A 20640-nucleotide genomic window follows, 5' to 3' on the forward strand; every position below is an offset into this window, starting at 1 on the left:
ATAACTACGAACTTGGAATCCAGAAATACTTAACAGGAACATCACTGCTTAGTTTATATTACTTTTAACCCAGAAAAGGATTTAGAACAAACTTAGAATTGTGGAGTACTCACTTTAACCTGGAAAAGGAATTAGATCTGTCACTCTTTAGCTTATTTGATCAGAAACTGTAGAGTGCTCACTATTTAGAAATGGAATTAGATACTTAGCAACCCTGAACAGGAGCACTTAGTTTACATACTTTAGAACAACATTAGATTAGTTTTCTTTCCTTTGGTTTGTATTTCCTTTTAGCTCATATAAAGCACTTTGAGTTGCCTTGTTGCTAAAAATGTGCTTTATAAATAAAACTACCTTACCTTACCTTACAGCACAATAAGCTATTGTGGATTTTAGAAATCCTCAACTGTTTTGCTCAGCCCAAATTGAACCAACTTTTAGTTATGCTTATGCTCAAATTGCTTTTATTTTCAACATGGATGGGAAAGACAGATTTCTTTCTTTTTTTATTTTTATTTTTTTTTACCAACGTTCTAATAATAAAAAAAGCAATTTAGCAATTTTTTGGCATAAAATACTGTAATTCCATGACGTGTAACCTGAATATTTTTTTATTTACTGCAGACAGTCATTTTAATTTACAAAGTTAATATACGCTTCTTGTAATCTTGCAGAGGTAAAATTAGGTCAAAACAACTCTTAAATGAGCATATAATTAGCCATTCGTTTCTAACACTAAATGGAAATGGCTTCTTAATGACATTAAAAGCAGCACTTTGCTCTGCAGCAACTGAATGCAGCATTGAGGCTACCATGACAGAAGCGTGTTGCTGAATCATACTTTCCCTTCTTTGAACTGTCTCTGATTCTTCAGATTTTTGTTGTGTTGCTTAACAGATTAGCCATTTGCTACACTCGTCTTGGATGGCTGATGTAAAACAACAAAGATTGGTGGCTGATCCCATTTGATCTGTACTTACTGTTGGAATTTAATGTGTTTCATCCATGCATTGTAAATTGGCTTGCTGGGTCACATCTTCTTCAGATCCTTCTAAAAATGTTTATCACTGCCTGTTTAAAAAAGACTAACATCAAGGGTTACTTAATATGCATTAGATTTGCAGCCAATCGGCACCAAAGAAAATGAATGGTGCACCTAGATTGGCTGCTTTGCAAGTCAAGAAGTATTATTGCGTCTTGGCATTTCAGCTTCCTACATGAAATTTTCTTGTGAACATTTTAGACAAAAATGTTATGCAAAATTTGGCTATTCACAAAAATCTGTGAATAGGCGACTTGTACCTCTTTTTTTTGTTCCATTGGTGATACGTTTGGTCATATGTTTCTGCAACTTTTACCTGGTAGACGGATGTTTCATTCCTGCCTTGACAATATTGGCTCATAAACTGCTACAAAAGAGTTGTATTATACGAGTCTAGCAAATTATATCAGAAGGTCACAAAGTGTTTTTGTTTTAAGGAGAAGTGTCATATTCCGAAAGAGTTAATTTCCACAAACAGGAATGAGAATCATAATAAATAAAAACACCCATAAAAAGTTTTGGAAATTTAATTTCATTAAATTTAATTGGCTGTGAAATTGGATACTTTTTTGACTCCACATCTATTTAGTTTACCAAAATACCTAATTATGGAGAAAAATGAAATGATAAGTATATGAGTGGGAAATGGCAACAGGATATGTGGGTACATATTGGCGCAGGCGTGAACAAACCTGGACTGAGCAACTTGTGTGAACATAAACAATGGAGCTGAATGAATAAGTTAAAGTTGATGAAATGAATTTTTTTTTTTTTTTTTTTTTTTAGTTTTTGAATATGTCTTTCTTGATTGAAAGCATTTTCAGCTTCCTCACTGCGCTGCACTTATTTGCTGGCAAACGAGTTACATTTTTCTATCATGTAGCGGACGAGTTCATGCTGCATGGTTTCAGGTTGTTGACAGTAAGACTGGCATCATACGAGCGTGTTGTATAACCTGAACATTTTTAGTTTGAAATGATGAAGCGTAGTAGTGTGTGTGTGCAGAGAAGAGTTTGAAAAATGCTCTTGTTTCCTGCTAGTGTCTGTGTGATTCTGTACTGTACTATGGCATACGTTTAAAGAACACAGTTATTTTGGTGAGCGATGTATTGCACTTCTTCATTTGAGTTGGTTTAGCATTTACTTCAGTAATATTGAAAACATATAAACATCTGTCTTTCTGCTGAGTGATGCAACTTGGCTTCACTTGACTTCCAGTTCAATAATTCATTCATTTTTTGTAGATATTAGTTGGCAATTTCTTTTTTATTTTAGACTACAGACTTGTTTAGTTGGTCCTTAAAGGAAGTATGTGTCTGCTGCAAAGGAAATTGCTGAATTTGTCACGCAGTAGGGATAACCTGAACCGATCAGATGACATTACCTGAACTAAAACTTGAGATGCACCAGTTGGTTTTTATGACCAATTTTAAATATCTTTTTTTATTGAAACATTAATCTTCTAATATTTATTTTAGTAAATGTCTGTCTTTTGCATAGCTTGTTTCTCCTTTCTCCCTTAGCTTTTATTATTCATTTTAGAATTGGAAGGGATGGATGAAGGGATTTTGCCAGTAGCTCAATAAGAGGATCTCTATTTATTTCATAAAGCTGTCCAAGCTCTCCTGATTACAGAAGTGAACATTTAGCATTTCATGTATTGTCCTTTTACTTTAGTTTCATCAAATGGTAAGATGTCAAAATTTGTGCTTTTCAACTTTGCTGCTGTTGTTGGAGGCAAAATCCTAAAAATGCCCCAATGCTAAAATGCTAAATTTATTCAGTGATGCTGAATAAATTACAAAGTAATCACTTTGATTTGGCAGCAACTTAAGTTGCATGGCATGTTGAATCGCAGTTGAGTCCTCCTCATCACAATATTGCCAACGCAATGGTCTGCTTGGGTTTAATATTAGCTAGGATGTTATATTTAAAGTGTAAGGCATTCAGGCTCTAATTTCCCTTAGTGTACCCACCAGATGTACATCTTTAGTGGCTGAGATGCCAAAACTCAGAGTCGTGTTGACATTGTGTAGAACAGAGTAAGAAGCCTGGTGAGGTGAAGACTTCAGCCACGCCCAAAATACTGGGGGAACAAACTTTATTAGCAAATCGATGCATTTTAGCTTGTTGCCTTCATTAGGATTACGAAAGAAAGAGCCCTGAGTGGAAAATGTGGATAAATTACCAGCAATGTAATTTACAGTTAAATTAAATATTTTCCACCATATTCACCAGCCCTAATATCCAGTTCTTTGGGAAATTTTACTTAAGTAGCTGGAAGATGCAATGCTAGTTTGAGCCTTTGGAATTAATAAACCTTGAAAGTTTCTTTATTATTTATTCAGTTCAGTCAATTCTAAGTGAATTGACTGAACAAGTTAAAGTTGTTTATACATGATATTCGAGCTTATGAAGCTGTTGGTATATTTAAGTGTGTACTGGTGCTGAATTGTCACAGAAATTTGTCATTCATTACATTTATGTCTGTTTAACAAAAAAGAAAAGAAATGTTTTAAATCAATGCAGCTGTTGACTGCAGATATTTGCATCGGTATCAGAAGTGGAAAATAGTGGATCGGTGCATCACTAGTGAAACAGCGGGTTGAGTCGCATTAGCCTGTGTGAACGTAGCATTAGACTTGGGGAAAAAATGCATGTTTGTGTGTTTGTCCCTGACATGTTGCATGCTTGGCTACAGGTGTCTGTTGGTTTACTGTTTACTGGCCTTCAGCGATGTGATAGATGAGAGGTTTTAGGGCAGTTGACAAGAGCAAAGGACTGAAAAGCAGGTAATAATCAGACTCTCCTCTCATGTCCTCTCTCCTCCTCGTTCCTTCTCTTCTGTACTCTTCTTCTCCTCTCTCCTCTCCTCGTTATGGATCAGATGCTGGGCTGGGTGGCCAGACCGGAAGTGCTCCCCTCCCCCCTCCGTATGCTTATGTAAACGGAGAAGCGGAGAAAAAGAGAGGGAAGAGCTATTTTTAACCCAGGCAGGCTGCAGAAGGAGAAAGAATGAGCGAGTGTGTTAGGAGGGAGACAACTTCAGCATTATTGATGAAGGTTGTTAGCATTAAATGGAAATGTCAACCCTGAATCAGCACCGGACAAAGTCATCCCCCCAACCTCCTTTTCTTTGTTTATAAAAGGCGAATGACATCGCCCACTTTATGCTATAATAAAAAAACGGGGGAAAAGGAAGAAGTTGAATGTGTGCGATGCTTTTTCATCTGTGTGATGAAGAAGAAGTCAGTGAAGCTTCCCTGGCTGCCTTTTTGCTCAGTCATCCTCCTGTGTGATCCTGTTGATTTTTATGATTTTTTTTCTGTAGCAAGCCATTTTATATGGCATCATCTTGAATGGTGTTGTTGCAAGGATGGTGTTGCCCTTGATTTCACGAGGATGTGTTGAGTTCAGTTGCTGTCACTGTAGGCAGTTCACATCCAAGGTCCAAAGAGAGTGACAAGACTGAGGCACGGGTTTGTTTTAACTCCGAAACGAGGCCTGATTGGAAGTCAATCTCTGACCAGAACAGTCTCTGTGCTTTTACTCAATAAAGTTCATGTCTTCTTGTGTAAAAAAAAAAAGCTTTTTACATTTTCTTTAGCTTTCAGAAAATATGAATAAGGCAGATGAATACCTTTTACATCAGCATTGCCTGTAGAAAATGGCAATCATGGCTTTAGAAATGAGAGTATTCCTCGTCATGAGATTTGTAAAATCCCCACCACGTATTAGTTTTTCTTAGCTTGTTGGAATAAAAAAGCAAGTCATAATGATGTTTCACCTCGTGAGCATGATTCGCTGGTTGGCAGATTTAGTTAACTTGAGACGGTGCCAGACGTGCCGCCTCTGTTTCCAGTCAAACCTAACTGCACGTCTCTTTTGTGCGATGTCATCAATCTTTCTCGTTCATTTCTCCCTGACTGCTTCATAGCCAAATTCTGAGCTGTTCTTTTTTTAAATGAGGAGAAAGGGAAGACATTTGTGGCTGGAGTGAGATGCAAACAAAGGAAATAAATGCTAGCACATGGGGGCCTGAAGGAGCTTTTGAAAAGCAAGCGCATCATGGGATGCTGCTGACCTGCCGCAGACAGGAGATATATTTGGAGGAGCGGCAGACAAAGCTGCACAAAACACTGAGCCATTTTATTCTCTGGGAGAGTGTCACCGTGTTTACCTGATGGGTTTTCAGAATCATTAGCATAAGACAAAAGGGGCAACCTTTAAACACATCTTGTCCCTTATCTTTGGATTTGGCTTTTAAAGTATACAAACACAGTATATGCAAAAGTATTCAGACCCCTTCTTGATCTGTGCTTTATTGATATTTTATGTGATCGGCTGACACAAAGTACCACATAACAAAGAGGTGAAAATAAGATTATGTTTTCAAATATATATATTTTTTTGTTGCAAATTTTCAAAACGGTGACATTCATCTATCATTTTTGTGGACTTTACTCTGATCCCATTAAATAAAATTCAGAATAGGATTGGGCATTTATTGTATTACCATTTATTGTTTTGATTTACTGTTGTCACAATAATCCATAGCCTTCAGAAGTATCCTCGTTAGTAAATGCAGTCCACCTGTCTGTAGTATCAGTGTCTGTATGGTGAAGGTTTGTTAGAGAACTTTAGTGAACATGTTGATGTAGAAACACTTTAATATGATTATATATTAAATACTTCTGAAAACATTGGTTCATAATAGGCTTGTACTTTAAATATGGGGCTCAAATAAAAATAGATGAATTTACAATAATTAGTGTAGCCTCAGAGGCTCAATTTGGCCAGGAGTCACTTCTGACACTCGAGCATTAAAAATGCATACTGCTCATGTGCAGTTATTTAGTAGGAAATAAGTCAATTTTATTTATAAAGTACCCTTCACACTAAGAGCAGCTCAAAGTGCTATACAGAATTAAAAACAAGAAACCCACAAAATAAAAAAAACCATATGAATATAGAATAGATATGGATAAAATGTGTCTTCATTCATTTGTTGACACTAACTAAACTGAAATTTGCTTAATTATATAAAATAACTCTGAAAACTCTTTGTTTCACATAATAAACTAAAAAATGAAAATAAAACTAGGATGACATTTTAGATTATTCAGTTTAATCTAGATGTATAAAAACACCAGAATACGCGGGACAAACACTATAAACTATTAAATCATTCTGACTTGCTTATGTATTTAATTTATTGTGCGCTGAAATAAATTATTTTTAAATAAAAATAAAAAAAAGCTTTCTAAGACTAAAATAATTTGTAGTTATGAACTTTAACAGAAAATGGTTTTATTTCATTTTGTTTTTGATCTTGTTATAATAGTATAGTTAAAAAAAATGTTTAAGTGCAACATTTTTGTTTTATTAAAGTTTTTTGGAGCTTGAAGAAAAGGAGGAGTTATTATTAGCTGGGTTTGGACGCTGGTGGAGCGTCTTGGCTCAGTTAGCTATCTGCTCATTGCAGTCGTGTCGCGACGGCAACGCGCTGTCGGCGTTTCCCCCTCCGATGTCCCTCTTCTCCTCTCCGCTCTGTCCTTCCTCCCCCCTGGTTCCCTCCCTCACAGCTGCATGTGGTGGGACAGAAAATGGACGTGTTGAGTCTCTGACTCGTGGGGATGGGACCGCAGCTGAAGTTGGCGCGGCGTAGCTGTGTAATAAGCTCAGGTGTGTTTGAGAGACGTGACGGTGTTAGCAGATGCGGAGCAGAAGTAGAGTTGAGCGTGGAGATGTTGGAGGCGAACACTTTTGGAAACTTTTCTGCCATAGTTTCGCCGCGGCGCTGCTGTCCCGGCCTATTCCTTCCGCAGTTGCTTTATGTTATTCTTGGCTTTCCGTTAATTCACTTTAGCTTTTTCTAGTGTTATTTCCTAACTTGCTGTTAATTTTCAAACATATATGAATTATTTTTGTATGCCACCAAATTTCAGTTTTTTTTCCATTTTGATTTTATTTTGTGTACTTCTTTAATCTTTCCATCTTTACTTCTTTTCATCTCTTTTTTTAAAATGTTGCGAGTTTATGTTTGTCCTTCATTTTTTTCATGTTTCACATCTTATTTCTAGTTATTTTTAGTTTCTCATCGCTCTCCGTTACTCTTAGCTTTCTTTTTCTAATTTTCAGACGTGCATTAAATCTTTTTGATGTTTTTTTCCCCCCTCATACATCTTGTGCTCTTTTTCTCTTCTCGCTAACCCACTCCATTCCAGGCATGGTTCTCTCTCTGTACCTCGTTGTTTCTCGCTGTATTTCCTCCTCTGTCTCTTTCTCTCTCTCCTGTCCCTGCTTCTTTCTTTTCTTTCTTCTTCTCGTCTCCCTCCTCTGTAGCTTGGTCTTTTCCTCCTCCTCCTTTTTTATCTTTCTTTCTGTCTCTCTCTCTCTGTCTGTCTCTCTCCAGCTGCACAGGATTTGGAGCTGTTTCTATTTTTAGCGCCTGTGGTTCTGTCACCATGACAACCAAGCTGGAGGCCAGGGCGCCAGGGAGCTATTTTTGGAGCAGCGCTGTAATGTCAGACACAGCCTTCTCTCTCCTTTCTTTCCCCGTCTTTCTCCCGCTCTCCGTTTCACAGGATACGTTTTGTGTGTGAGAATCGGGGTCGGCTGGTGAAGCCTTTGCTTGCGTCGCCTCGCAGGTTGAGGCGTTAATGAACAAAGAGACCGTAAAGCCCCTGGAATCGCTCCCCTCGTCGGGCCGTGCTCACTCTTTTCTCCCCACTCCTAAAGGAAGCGCCAAGACCGTTTTCTGACCGGACTTGACGCTCTGGAGACATGCGTTTTAGTTTTGATCTGTGCAGAAATGTGTGTTTTTGGAGCATACCAAGTTTGAAAGCCTTTTAGTTTTTAAGGACATAAGCTTCTTATATTTTTTGTCAATTATTATCCATGTCTCTACTATCAAGTATTGATAGTAAATATGTTTAAAAATAGGAAGAAATTAAATCCATTACAGATTAGAAATAAAGTGAACAAATTGTACTATAGATTAATTCCCATTTTAACTTTTTGGTTTTTCAAAGAAATAGCATAGATGATGACTGGACAATAATTAAACCTCTAATGTCATGTGATATATATTCCACAAGAAATCCTATGTGTTTTGTTGGATTTAAAACCATCTTAGCTTAGTCTGTAATTCAAAAAAGTAAACGGTACACAATGAATAAGTCAACCAGTTAAATAAACAGCTAGACTAAGAAACATGCAACAAGCTAATTCAGCTCATTGTAGTTGACAGAAGTATTGTGAAACAAATTAAACTCTTTTGTTTTTCGGAGGGAAATGCTGCAAATATTTAAGCGATGCCTTGTTGAACTTTTAAAAAGCCAGAAAATGTAAATAGTTTGGGGCAGATGTGGAAAGAGGAGCTTTTTACGGACTCGGTCCTGCCCGCGAACCTTCCTGCCTGCCTGCCTGTGTGTGAGTCGGCCTGCTTGTCACACAGCGGACCGCGCAGCAGCTCGGATCCGGCAACGTTTTCCAGATGTTTCGCGCTTGTGTCACGCTGAATCATACACTCCGAGAGAAACTTTGTTTAATAAAATTACAAGAAGGTACATTTTTGAATGTAATTAAAATGGTTTTCCGTAATTTCTACTAATAGTTTCCTTGAGATGACATAAAAAAAAAATTAGTTAACCTTTTCTTATGCAGTTTGGTTTTACAAAAGCAACTCTTTTTATTAAAAAAAAAAGATTTAACGTTTTTGTAGTAAATTAAGAAAATGTTTTGTTTTTCCATGAAAGCAGTGTGTTGGCCAACAGCAGCAGTACAGAGTAGTTAAATCCCATCTTGAGCTGATGGTCTGGTCATAACCTGAGTAATCCTTAGTCCTAATTCTCCTCCTTTAATAAGTTTAAAAAAAAGCATTTTGGGAGAGTTTTCAGCTTCCCTGCTGCTGCTGCTCTTCAGCATGTAAAGATCTCTGCGGTTTTGGTCAAATGTGGAAGTAAAAAATTCAAACAGAACTTAAAAATGCAAAGTGGATCCACTCGGAAGATACGGCTGTTCTGAAAATATTTTGACAGCAGTTACGTAAAAACACAAAAAACTTAAAAATGGCTGTGTAAGTTTTCTTTTTATAATTATTCAAGCTTCAGTTTTTTGCATACACTTTTTTATAAAACAGTAGCACAAACAGAAAGTATAAGACAAAAAAAAAGCACATGGAACATTTAAAAATAGGTGTGTAGCATTTAAATTTAGCTTTCTACGAAATACTCCCTTTACAGCTGTCTCACCTTCAAATTAGCAACAAAACGACTAAAATACTAGCTGTTATCTTTTGTTGTAAATATTGTGCTATTTTTGCTGTCCAGACGAGTGGCCTGTGTGTATTTCCACGGTTTAAGTCGGCCTGTCTGCTACCCCAGAATAACCCTGGCAGGTTATTCATAACACCACAGACCTCTCTGTTACTGGGGGCAGCCACTTTTATTCAGTTCAACTTACTAGACACGGTTATTATTGGCACTTGTCCTATTAATAGGGAGAACTGCTAAAAACTGAGCGGTGTGTTTGTGCTGGGCGTGCCGACGCCTCAGAACAGAGCCGCGTATAAACACGAGTTTGGCTCAGGAGGCCATGTTAACTCCGTCATGATTGGAGCGGCTGTGGCGTTCAGGTTCTGTCACATCCAGTGTATTTATGTCGCTGGGAGCTCTGGAGGCGACTGTTCGGGGAAGGCAGAGGTGGGTGATTGCAGGGGATTAGGCGGTGGATGTGAGGCGGCCCGGCTCCACACGGTTCTCCACTTCTGTGTGGGAGCAGAGAGCCAGCGCTACCTGACTGACTGCCTGATAAGCAGCTTTAGTGTGTGTTCTGCACATTTGTTCTCTTTTATTCTTCCGCTGTCTCTCAGTTGCGTCCTCTTTCTGAACTCGCCGTCTCATGGTTGGTCCAGTAACCCGTTCAGTATTTGAGCTTCCGCATTCCCTCCCCCTCCCCGCTCTGCTCGGTGGGTTACCTGCTGCCCTAATGTCACATTTCACCCCTGACTGCCACATTCCTGCTTATCTCAGAGGGGAGCTTACATACCTGATCTCAAGGAGGCAGCTCCAAACTACCTTCCCACCTTTCTAGTCGTCAACAAATCCAGCGAGTCTAGAGTCAAACAAGGAGGGAAATCTCCCTGTGTCAGCTGCCTGTTTTTAGTAAATGCAATTTTTCTTCCAAACGTCTTTATCATTAATTCTTGCAGGTTTTTCTTTTCTCTGTTGAGCTACTTTTTACTGTAAAAACTGTTTCCAGAAATGTGATCTCTGCAAATTGATACCATCTGGGTAAATCTTCCAATTGAGTTTTTGGTTTTATTTTCAGAGTTCATACGACTGGTTCTTGAAATTCTTGTAGGTGCTTGGATTTCAATTGTTGTTTTTAAATTTTGGGAAGTGCATGATTTCTATATAAAATCCTTCTAAGTACTTGACATTCAAACGACATAGTTTTGTAATAAAGTGCAATCCAACATTTGATGAAAGCTTAAATTTGGAAACATTATTTACAGTTTAAACCAGATTTCCATACACCTAATAAAAAGACACAATTTCCCTTACTTTCTGAGGTTAAATCATACCAAACATCTCTTAATTTAGGTTAGATTCATCAAAATTATTTCTATTGCCAAATGCCAGAAAACTTAGCAACAACATTATTTTAGAGATTTTCTTTGTAACATTCTTTGTGTATTGTGTTAAGCACTCAATTTGAGCAGGAACGGCATTTACCGTCACAGTATTTGTTTGGACTGTTTCATTGTAATAAATATTTATTATTCCTAATAGCAAACGGCTTATTAATCTGTGTAATTGAAATAAAGATGGTCTTATACTTTATACATTAAAGAAAACTATTGAAATTGGGTGATTTATTTTGTTAAATTTGTGTTTTGTTCAGGTGCATTTGTGTGTGAGAGGGATAACATTTATATTTTAGTTTACTTTGTTCTTGCTGTATAATGTAAAATACAAGACATTAATAACTGTAATAAATGAAATAATTTAGTAGGGAATAGAAGCTGCTGTTTTTAGTTAATATTTTTCCGTTTTTATCTCTGAAGTGTGCTGAGGGAAACGTTTGAAAAGGGCTTTAATTTTACCATAGGAAAATATGTGTTTATTTAAAATATATAAGCCCAAAGACAAATAAAACAGAAGTATACTGTTCAAAAAAATAAAGGGAACATTTCACTTTAATTTTGTGTGTAGCTCCAAATCCAGGCCTCCATTGGTTAATAAATTTGATTTGCATTGATGATTTTTGTGTGATTTTGTTGTCAGCACATTCAACTTTGTATTCGATGAGAATATTTCATTCATTCAGATCTAGGATGTGTTAGAGTGTTCCCTTTATTTTTTTGAGCAGTGTATATTTCAATGAATTAGGCAGCAGCACAAACACTGTAAGCAAACTGTTACCTAATTAGCACATTGTCTCACTTAAAGCATTTATTATTAGAGAGATGCACCAATCATGAAATTAAATGGCCAATATTGATTTCTGTCTTTCTATTTAATTTGCTGATTGTGATTTTGTTCATTTCTGATTATTTTTTAAATGAACTGGTTAAGATTTTGCAGATGATTAAAGAACTTTTTGTTTTTTATCACTGGTTGATCGACTGATGCATCACTCATTAATCCCTGTAAGGTTTTCATATTTTGGTTGCACAGCCACTGTTGGTCTGGTGGACCCGCTGAATTTTACTGTTCAAATTCAACACAAAGAAAGCTTTTTACATTAAAATACAAAAACATGTCGACTTCAATTACATCTATATAAACAGCAAATTTGACTGTTTTCTGCGTTTTAAATTTTAAAGAAAACATTTTAAGAAAAATATCACTCATGTTTGCTGTATGACAAAAACGTGCATTTTAAAAAGGACCACATTTGGATTCAATATAAGTGAACATGTATGCTTATCTTTAAATCAATCTGTAAGGTTTTTTGATTACCTTTTTTTTAAAATCTTTTCTGTATCTTTATTGGAAATTTCAACCAAGCAGAGCACAAGTTGCATGCATACAGGCACCAAGTTGACTAAGAATGGGCATTTGTCTGTAATGAAGCATCTGGCAGCTGCATGTTGCAACAGTGTTTTAATGTTATTTTGCAGTAACACAAAATTCACACAAACATCCTTGCACCCCTCTTAGTCCAAGGACTTTGCACATTCATTGTAGCAACTGCATTTATGCCAAACCCAGACATTCTCCATAACCTCCTAACCCCATACAAGTATATTCCTAACCCTAACCTTTACCAAAAACTTTGTTCATACTTTACCTCAAACCTAACTAGTAGAGCTCAGTACAACTGAAAGAAATTAAGATCAGGAAAATGTTCTCTGTTTCTATGAATGACCTCCCCATATTGGTGAAAATGGTTATAATGATCCACTATAAACACACACACGAACCCTTTCCCCTCTTCTCACAAACACACACAAACAGGCATGAAGGTGCACATTTTTATCAGGTCTGGGTTTGTTACCTGGACATCCTGAGTGTAATGTAAATGTGTAGGAGGTTTGTTTGGTGTTGTGACTTCTTTATAGTTATATGTTAAGTATAATTTACATGATGATGATTATTAACTGAATTTAACATTATTCTATATAACTACAAAGGGTGAAGTGAAACATATTTAAGTGTGAGGCATGATTTATTTGGATAGAGGAAGTCTTTTATTTTGAAGAATGCTTAACAGGATCTGGTTCTGTCTTTTGTCACAGTCTTGCCTTCTGTTAATTTCGGTTGCTAGGTTACGAACAGCTGTTGCCGTTATCAGCTGTCACCATTTTTTGTTAAAAAAAAAAAAAACAGAAATGTTCAGCAAAAGACATCTGAGCCTCCGTGGTGATTGAAGAAGCTTTCACTCCGTAACGTGGTGGCGGTCATCACATTTTTTTTCTGAATTATGTTTTTCGCAGAAAATATCGGAATCAACGCCAATGAGTCTGTTTGAAAAAACTGGAACTTGTATTTTCCTTGCTACAATAAAAGTAAAAACTGGTCCCACAGACCCGAGCAGCTTCCAAGGGTTAATACATTTGTATTTTTTCTTAGAACTCTACTGTATTTTTAATGCTATTGCTGTAGAAATATTATTAATATGTTTATTTCTTTTGGTTCAAGTTACTACTTCAGCTTTTCGTTATCCGTTATCGCGCGTCTTTCCTGAAATGTTGATGTTTTTCATCTTCATGAAGTGTGACATTACAGCTAGTTGAGAAGCACACCTCTGCATGATGGCCAAACTTCAGTGTAAACTTGAAACTTCTTGCAACTTCAGACATGTAAACGTGCAGACTGTATGTCCGAGTGCCTTGTGCCTTAAATTATTGTTGCTGAATTTGACTTATTCCTTTCATTATATTATATATATATATATATATATATATATAGATTTTAACAAAAAATCATATTTGAGAAAGACGCAGTAGTCCTTCCTATATATAATAGTATATTCTCCTCGCTGCTGTGCATTATTGTATTTACCTCACTTTGCCTGTAAATGATTCCTCTAAAACACACACAGGCAGTTTGGTAGCCTGTTGATTGATTCTTTGCACACTGATTTTTTTTTTAGGAGGGGAGTTTGTTGCCACAACAGTTTAAAGATTTCCTCTCAGTATATCTGAACTGACCTCAGTGTTTCCTCACTCCCTTCCCGGCCCTGACTCGATGGAGCAAACACCTCAAAGCAGCTGACTCTGATTCAGCCATCCAGAAAGCGCGAGAGCGACTCGCACCTTGAAAAGCGGCAGCGCTATCACTCAGTGCAGCAAGACAATTAACATGCCTTTGGGTGGGCAGTCTGCAAATCTGAATGTGCTGTGGGCCTGCATACCCACCCACACATAGCCGATTCCACACACACACACACACACACACACACACACACACATGCGCGTACACAGATCCACACTCCTCCTCCTGTACTCCTGTACTACTACAGCAGCTCCATTGACGAGGCTCCTCTGGTCTGACAGAGCCAACGGCTGCTGGTGACTCAGACTGGCTGCCTCTGATCTCACAGCAGCTTCAAACACAGCGCCCCCTTGTGGCCGTTCAGTCACAGCCGCTCCAATCCTTCTCATGCTTTCCCTATTGACTGTACACAGACTTTGTACGTGTTGGTCGTGCATTAGCAGGACATGTGGGGAATTGTAATCATAGAAACATGCACAGCTGCCTTTGTGTGTCAATGGGTTTGTGTAAAAGTTCAGTTCTGATTGTTTTTATTTGTTCTGTTTGCAGCTTCTTAGACAGGATTGATGTGGTGAGGCAGAACGACTACACCCCCACGGATCAGGTAACATCTACCAGATTTTCCACAAACATCAATCATGCAACTTGTTTACAGAACTCAACGAGGAAAAGAGTTATTTAATTAGTTGCTTTATTTTGTGTGCACGGGTTCTGAGCACACTAGCTCCACTTGCTCACTGTTGTGTGCTACTTTGTTCATTCATTTTCATTACTAATAACTTCACTTCCCCGTACTGCCACTTGTTTATTACTTAGTGGTGAACAAGAACGGATTTATTCTTTGTTTTTTATTTTGTCACACTTAAATGTTTCAGGTTATTGAATAAATCTTTATCAGACCATTTCAACCTCCAAAACAAAACAAACAAAAAAAAAAAACTATTCCCATTTAATAAGTGGAGGAAAGCCTGAAACAACCTGGTCGAGTGTTGAAAAGGTATTCACTCCCATTATTAAATAATACATTTATCAATCAACCACATTTATATTTGTTTTTAGTCCAGATCTGTTGTTTGCCATATCTGTGAAATCAAGCAATCAATTAGAAACCCTTTCTGACCACAAGAGGTGGGCAAAAATATGTCAAAACGCAGCAACATCCACAACTTAGACAAATTTAAGAGCAGATCTGAAACAGAAACAGTTTGTTTTTAACCATGACTTCAGTGAGAACTTGTCCTGTAAATTATTTTTGTCTGCTTTTACTTACTGATTTTTATTTATTATTGTTTTACTTTTTGCGGACAGGTAATAGTCATAGCAATAAAAATAACATTAAAAAAAAGGAGAAACCGTCCATTCATGCTTTTTTTTCCTGCAGTTGAATAAAGCTGCAAAACATTAGGTCTTGTTTTTGTTCAAAGGGGAAAAGATATTGTTGGAAACTTTTTTTTTTTTTCCACCAGTTCAGTTCACGCAAAACAAAGACTGTTTAATAAAAGTGTCCTATATTTGCTGCTTGCTTTTCCTCCTCTTTCAGGACCTCTTGAGATGCAGAGTTCTGACGTCTGGGATCTTTGAAACCAAGTTTCAAATCGACAAAGTTAATTTCCAGTAAGTTTCAAACTAAGCTTGCCACAAATATTAGGTGATCAAGGTTATAGTCACAATAAAAATTACTTGAGTAATATTTATGGTACAAATGCTTCTTTATTCAACTGTCACGCTTTTATTATCACCTGATTCAAATGAAATTTTAACTTCCTGTGTGTCGCAGTATGTTTGACGTCGGAGGTCAGAGGGATGAACGCCGAAAATGGATCCAGTGTTTTAATGGTTAGATGTCAACTTTACTGCTTTGACAAAAATGAAGATTATTATTCATAGAAAATGTTCTATTTAGTTTGACATGGTTTTATTACATACAGACACTAATATCTGAACTTGAGCTACAAATGTGTTTTTGGAAATTATGGTTGACAACAGAAACATGATTTGTTTTTCCCTTCATGTCTGTTTTTTAACTCTTGTCCAGATGTGACAGCCATCATCTTTGTGGTAGCAAGTAGCAGCTACAACATGGTGATCAGAGAAGACAATCATACCAACAGACTGCAGGAAGCGCTCAATCTGTTCAAGAACATTTGGAACAACAGGTCCAGCGGTTTTTTGTTTTTTTTGTTGTTGCTAGATTCAGTAAATAGTAAATGTAAAACAAGCATATTCTCTCTTTAAATGTGTTAGTCTACACAGTTATTGTAGACACTATAACTTATGACTTCATTATTTTTTTATGAATGCATTTTTCATCTAATCTAACACCCGATTTCATAATTTTTCTGCACAGGTGGCTACGGACGATTTCGGTAATCCTCTTCCTGAACAAACAGGATCTTCTAGCTGAGAAGGTTTTGGCGGGAAAATCTAAAATCGAGGAGTATTTTGGAGAATTTGCACGCTACACTACGCCTGATGATGGTGAGTTACCCAACCTTTAGTCAGACATCTGACCTGCATTTATGTTCATCTGTACGTGTCACGCTCTGTTCCAGAGATGATGATGCCCACTAAATGTTGAGATTTGCTTTAAATTTTTGTGCTAAAATATCTTCTTTGAAACAAAACGGATGCTTTTAATCAGATGAAGGTGTGTGTGCTAAATATGTGAAAGGTTGACTGTATTTCTACATTTTCAACAGCAATACCAGAACCAGGAGAGGATCCCAGGGTGACCAGAGCAAAGTACTTCATACGGGATGAGTTTTTGGTTCGTGCAAAGGTCGTTTTCTTGGTGATGGGTTTTTTTTTTTGTTTGTTTTGTTTTTTTAGCGCTTTGAACAACCAATTTCTCATTTATTTACAAAAACTTATGATTGTCAAGTAAAGTAATTATATTGTTGTATTTTTGTTCTCATAGATAAAGCTACTGCATGTGCTCCAGGTTACTTTCCATAGAGAATCCCATTTTATCACCTTTCACTGATTACAGCGGATGAAGCCCAAATGCATCAGTCCACCTCTCGTTCAATCTCACCATCTCTTGCAAACAAGACGATAAAACTGAAACATTTTATTTTGCCGTGTAAAATGTCAAATCTTATTCTAAATAAGCATGTATTTAATAACTGTTTGAATGTTTCAGTTAAGTAGGATTGAAAGATGAATGTGTACCAAAGCAAATAAACAGTTATGATGGTCGTAACTGCATCCAACAGATATTTGGCAATTAAAATCTTAGTACTGTAAAATTAATGTAAAACTTTTTCTGAAAACATGTGACCTACTTTTAATGATTCTAGATTTTAGTGCGGTGCATTTTCTTAAGCTTGCAAATCTCATGTTTTACATAGTAAAACATGAGAAAAGTACAACAAAGTTGTAAATGAAATAGTTGAAATGTTCAGCTTCTGCATCGCCAGGTGTTGCTTTTGCAAACAGAAGATTGTTTTATCGGAAAGCCCGTTGCATTTCTGCGTGTGGGCTCTCAAGATTCACCACTACTAACCTGTCGTCTTTCCTGTATGTCTTCAGAGGATCAGCACAGCCAGTGGGGACGGACGGCATTACTGTTACCCGCACTTCACCTGCGCCGTTGACACGGAAAACATCCGGCGTGTCTTCAGTGACTGTCGGGACATCATACAGAGGATGCACCTACGGCAGTACGAGCTCTTGTGATGCGCAGCTTCGCCAGGCCCGCCCTACTTACCCAACGACCACCCGCCTCACTACGACCAGTTAGCCAATCACCTCTTCACTGTTACCAAATTCACCTAAATGACCGATAAGCCTGACCTCTCCTCTCCTCCACCCCATCCTCCTGGTAATCCAGCTTCATAACTACGGAAAAGTGAGAAGACTTTTTACCATCGGCTGTCAGCCTCTCATTTACACGACCACCCGCTCACAGGTACACATGCACTACAGAATGAGACGTTCAGACCCTTGAATATTGCATAATCATGACCCACTCCAGCCTCTTGCTCTAATAGTTAGCAGGGGGGGGGGGATCTGCTCACATGCAGGAGTTTATTCACCGCGTGCTGAAGAGAACAGATGGACTCAGATGGTGGCAAGCTGAAACAGAGGAGTGGCTGTCAGCTGTTTTTTTGTTTTGTTTTGTTTTGTTTTGTTTTGTTTTGTTTTATTTTCTCCTGTGCCCGGCATGGACACACTAATTGATTAATGACTGCCTGCGGACGTGAGCGTGACTCTGAGATGAAGCCACGCTGCTCTCATGGACTGCTCTTCAAGAAACTAGTCGAGGAAACACAAGCAAACAAAAAAATATCATATGATGCATAAGAATCATGCATACCAATGAACTTAATGCAGTGCAAAAACAAAAAAAAATACAAGCTATATATATAGATATTTATATATGTGTGTATATAAATATGTATATATATATAAATACATATAAATATAAATACTATATATTCCTGTAATAACACAATTCAAGTTTTAAGTTTTTGTTAGTTTTTACCCTATGTTGTTTGTCGGTGTACACAGTGTGTGAGATCTGCCTTTGTGCACCATTTTAACCCCTCCATCCCAAACACACACACTCATACACCAACATGTTACTCTACATCATTGTCCCCATTTTCCCCTGCTGCTATTTGACAACTATTTAACGTGGAAAATAAAGAACAGGTTTGACTTATTGAGGATAAACGGCAACAGAAAATCATGACGTTAAAGATTTGCAGAGACTGGATGCAACGTTTTATAACTGGGCACACACACACACACACACACACACACACACCCCACACACACACACAGATGATCCTCATCGTCAGCTCCCTCCTTCCTCTCCCTTCGTCTTGTTCTGTCATCTCCTCCCCCTCCTCCTCCCCACCCGGCTTTAAGTGCGTCTGTCTTTTTATTTACTGCTGGACTATTATTCTTGTACAGACTGTAAAATGTATTATTTTGTACAACTTTATTGAAGAAAAGAAAATGACTTGTAGAAGATCCCTGTGCCTTGATCACGACTGTACGTGTGAAAAATGAGCTAAACATGTAAGTTATGTTTCACTGCGCTGTACATCTGGACGGGTCGGTGCCGCCGCGTCCGGACCAGCTCACCCGACCCGCCGTCCCGCTGCCGCCGCTGAGCGAGACGCGAATGGGGAGGAGCGTTCGGTCGGGGAGGAGGCCTTTCGTCTGTTGGTTATTTACATTGTTTTTCCACATTTTGTTTGTTCATTGATTATTTTTGTTCTGCTTTGACTCCTCTGGTTTATATAATAGGAATTTTAAAAAGTTGAAAAAAAAAAAGAAAAATCAGACACACCACCTTAATGCTGTGTAGTGACAATACTGACTCCTAACACAATTTAATATATATATATAAAATATATTTCAGATTCTATATTTTATATATATTTGCGGTACACCTTGTGAGCTGGTGCCCAGGTGGGTATTCATTTTTTGTTTGTCTTAGTTTTTAACTCTTTTGAGGGAGAGGGACATATCAAGTGGGAAAAGTTTTTTCCTTTTTTTTTTTTTGTTTTTTTACATAAAACAAACTGTTCTTTGCCTCAAAAACAGTTATTTTAGTGTTTGGCTCAGTCCACATTACATTCACACAAAGGCTAAAGCAGTTTTAGTAAAACCCAATTTCATGGAGGTCATGGTGCGTTCTAGCTGCAGAGTTCCTCCTCAGTCTGGACCTGTTTGGGTCGGATTTAGGGTTTTGCTTCCTCACATGGGTAAATATGTAAGAAGAACATGATTAAGGTCCCGCTTGTTTGTCTGTTTAGAAATTTCGTGCATAGTTCACTTAGTCCAGAGGTCTGCAACCTCAGAGCTAAATGACACAATTCATTTCACAATTCACGATCCTCAGAGCTAAATGACACTTGTTTAGATCATCAAATGTAACAAGACTCTTAAAAAAAAGACCCCTTATTTTTTGATTAATATGAAGTTCAGGGATTATTTTTAAAGGATCCTATTTTCTGTTTTTACGTTTTAAAATTAAGAAAATCATTCGTTCATCTAGCTAGCTAGCTGTTTGTCCCTTTATCAATCACCCATCCAGCGATCTATTATCTAATCTTTCTTTTCATCCATTTATATTCTCAGTTTGTAGGTTCTGTTAAAGAAATTGTTTATAAAGGGAAAACTCTGGAAGAGACAATATCTCCTCTGCCAAGGAGCAGCAAAAATGCAATTCATAGATGGGATAGGGAAGCACAAGTCTAAAAATAAACACAATCATTACTCTAAGCACTAAGCCAGATCACACATAAAATCATGAATACCCCTTTAAAAAATCTATTTAGATACTAAGTAAAAAGTAAATTAATTGGCCTAGTTACAAAAATAATCTTGTAAAGCTGAATCAAATTGAGATTTTTATGCATTTTTTATATTGCTGTAGTTTTAACTGCATGACTAGGAACTAAACCAGAAGTCAGATTTTAACTTGCAACTCAATCGACCACATTTTGCTGAAATGAGGATCATAAACAATTACTGTGGAGAGGAGAAAACACTGAACTGATGCTGCCTTTTGTTGCACTTTGATCAGAATTTTGTTTGGATCAGTAACCCTGTTGTCTTTCATCAGGTAAAGACGGCAGTAGAAGAGCTCAAACTTCAGATGCCAAACATTAAAGTGCTGTAATATTACTTATTATTTGACTTGTTTCAAACCAACACCTTGCCAAATCATCTGGCTAACTTATGAGACTAAATCCACCATTTACGTTTGAAAAAGTTTGAAATTTGATTTCAATATTTTCCAGGTCTGGAAAAAGAAAAAGAGGATGGTCAAATATTTGTATTTTCAAATTTTAGTCCCATGGCCCTTTGTCTGAAGGTATCGTCTTCCCTTCGTGTTTTTACCTTTCTTCC

The 20640-nt window shown here is 37.4% G+C and overlaps 1 protein-coding gene across 1 annotated transcript in view; it reads left to right on the forward strand.

Moving 5' to 3' along the window:
- The window catches only part of LOC106903417 (guanine nucleotide-binding protein G(s) subunit alpha-like), a 33476-nt gene extending 14150 nt beyond the window's left edge, over positions 1-19326 (forward strand). The window contains exons 7-13 of the mRNA XM_088005743.1: positions 14320-14374; positions 15311-15384; positions 15548-15606; positions 15806-15926; positions 16118-16248; positions 16470-16537; positions 17302-19326. Coding sequence (XP_087861869.1) covers positions 14320-14374; positions 15311-15384; positions 15548-15606; positions 15806-15926; positions 16118-16248; positions 16470-16537; positions 17302-17448 — 655 coding nt within the window. The 3' untranslated portion in view covers positions 17449-19326. The remainder of the gene's footprint in view (positions 1-14319; positions 14375-15310; positions 15385-15547; positions 15607-15805; positions 15927-16117; positions 16249-16469; positions 16538-17301) is intronic.
- Positions 19327-20640: the final 1314 nt, after the last annotated feature.

This window comes from Poecilia mexicana, unplaced genomic scaffold (assembly GCF_051168715.1).
Source record: "Poecilia mexicana isolate PSO_F unplaced genomic scaffold, ASM5116871v1 scaffold_5, whole genome shotgun sequence".
In the NCBI taxonomy this organism is placed as follows: Eukaryota; Metazoa; Chordata; class Actinopteri; order Cyprinodontiformes; family Poeciliidae; genus Poecilia; species Poecilia mexicana.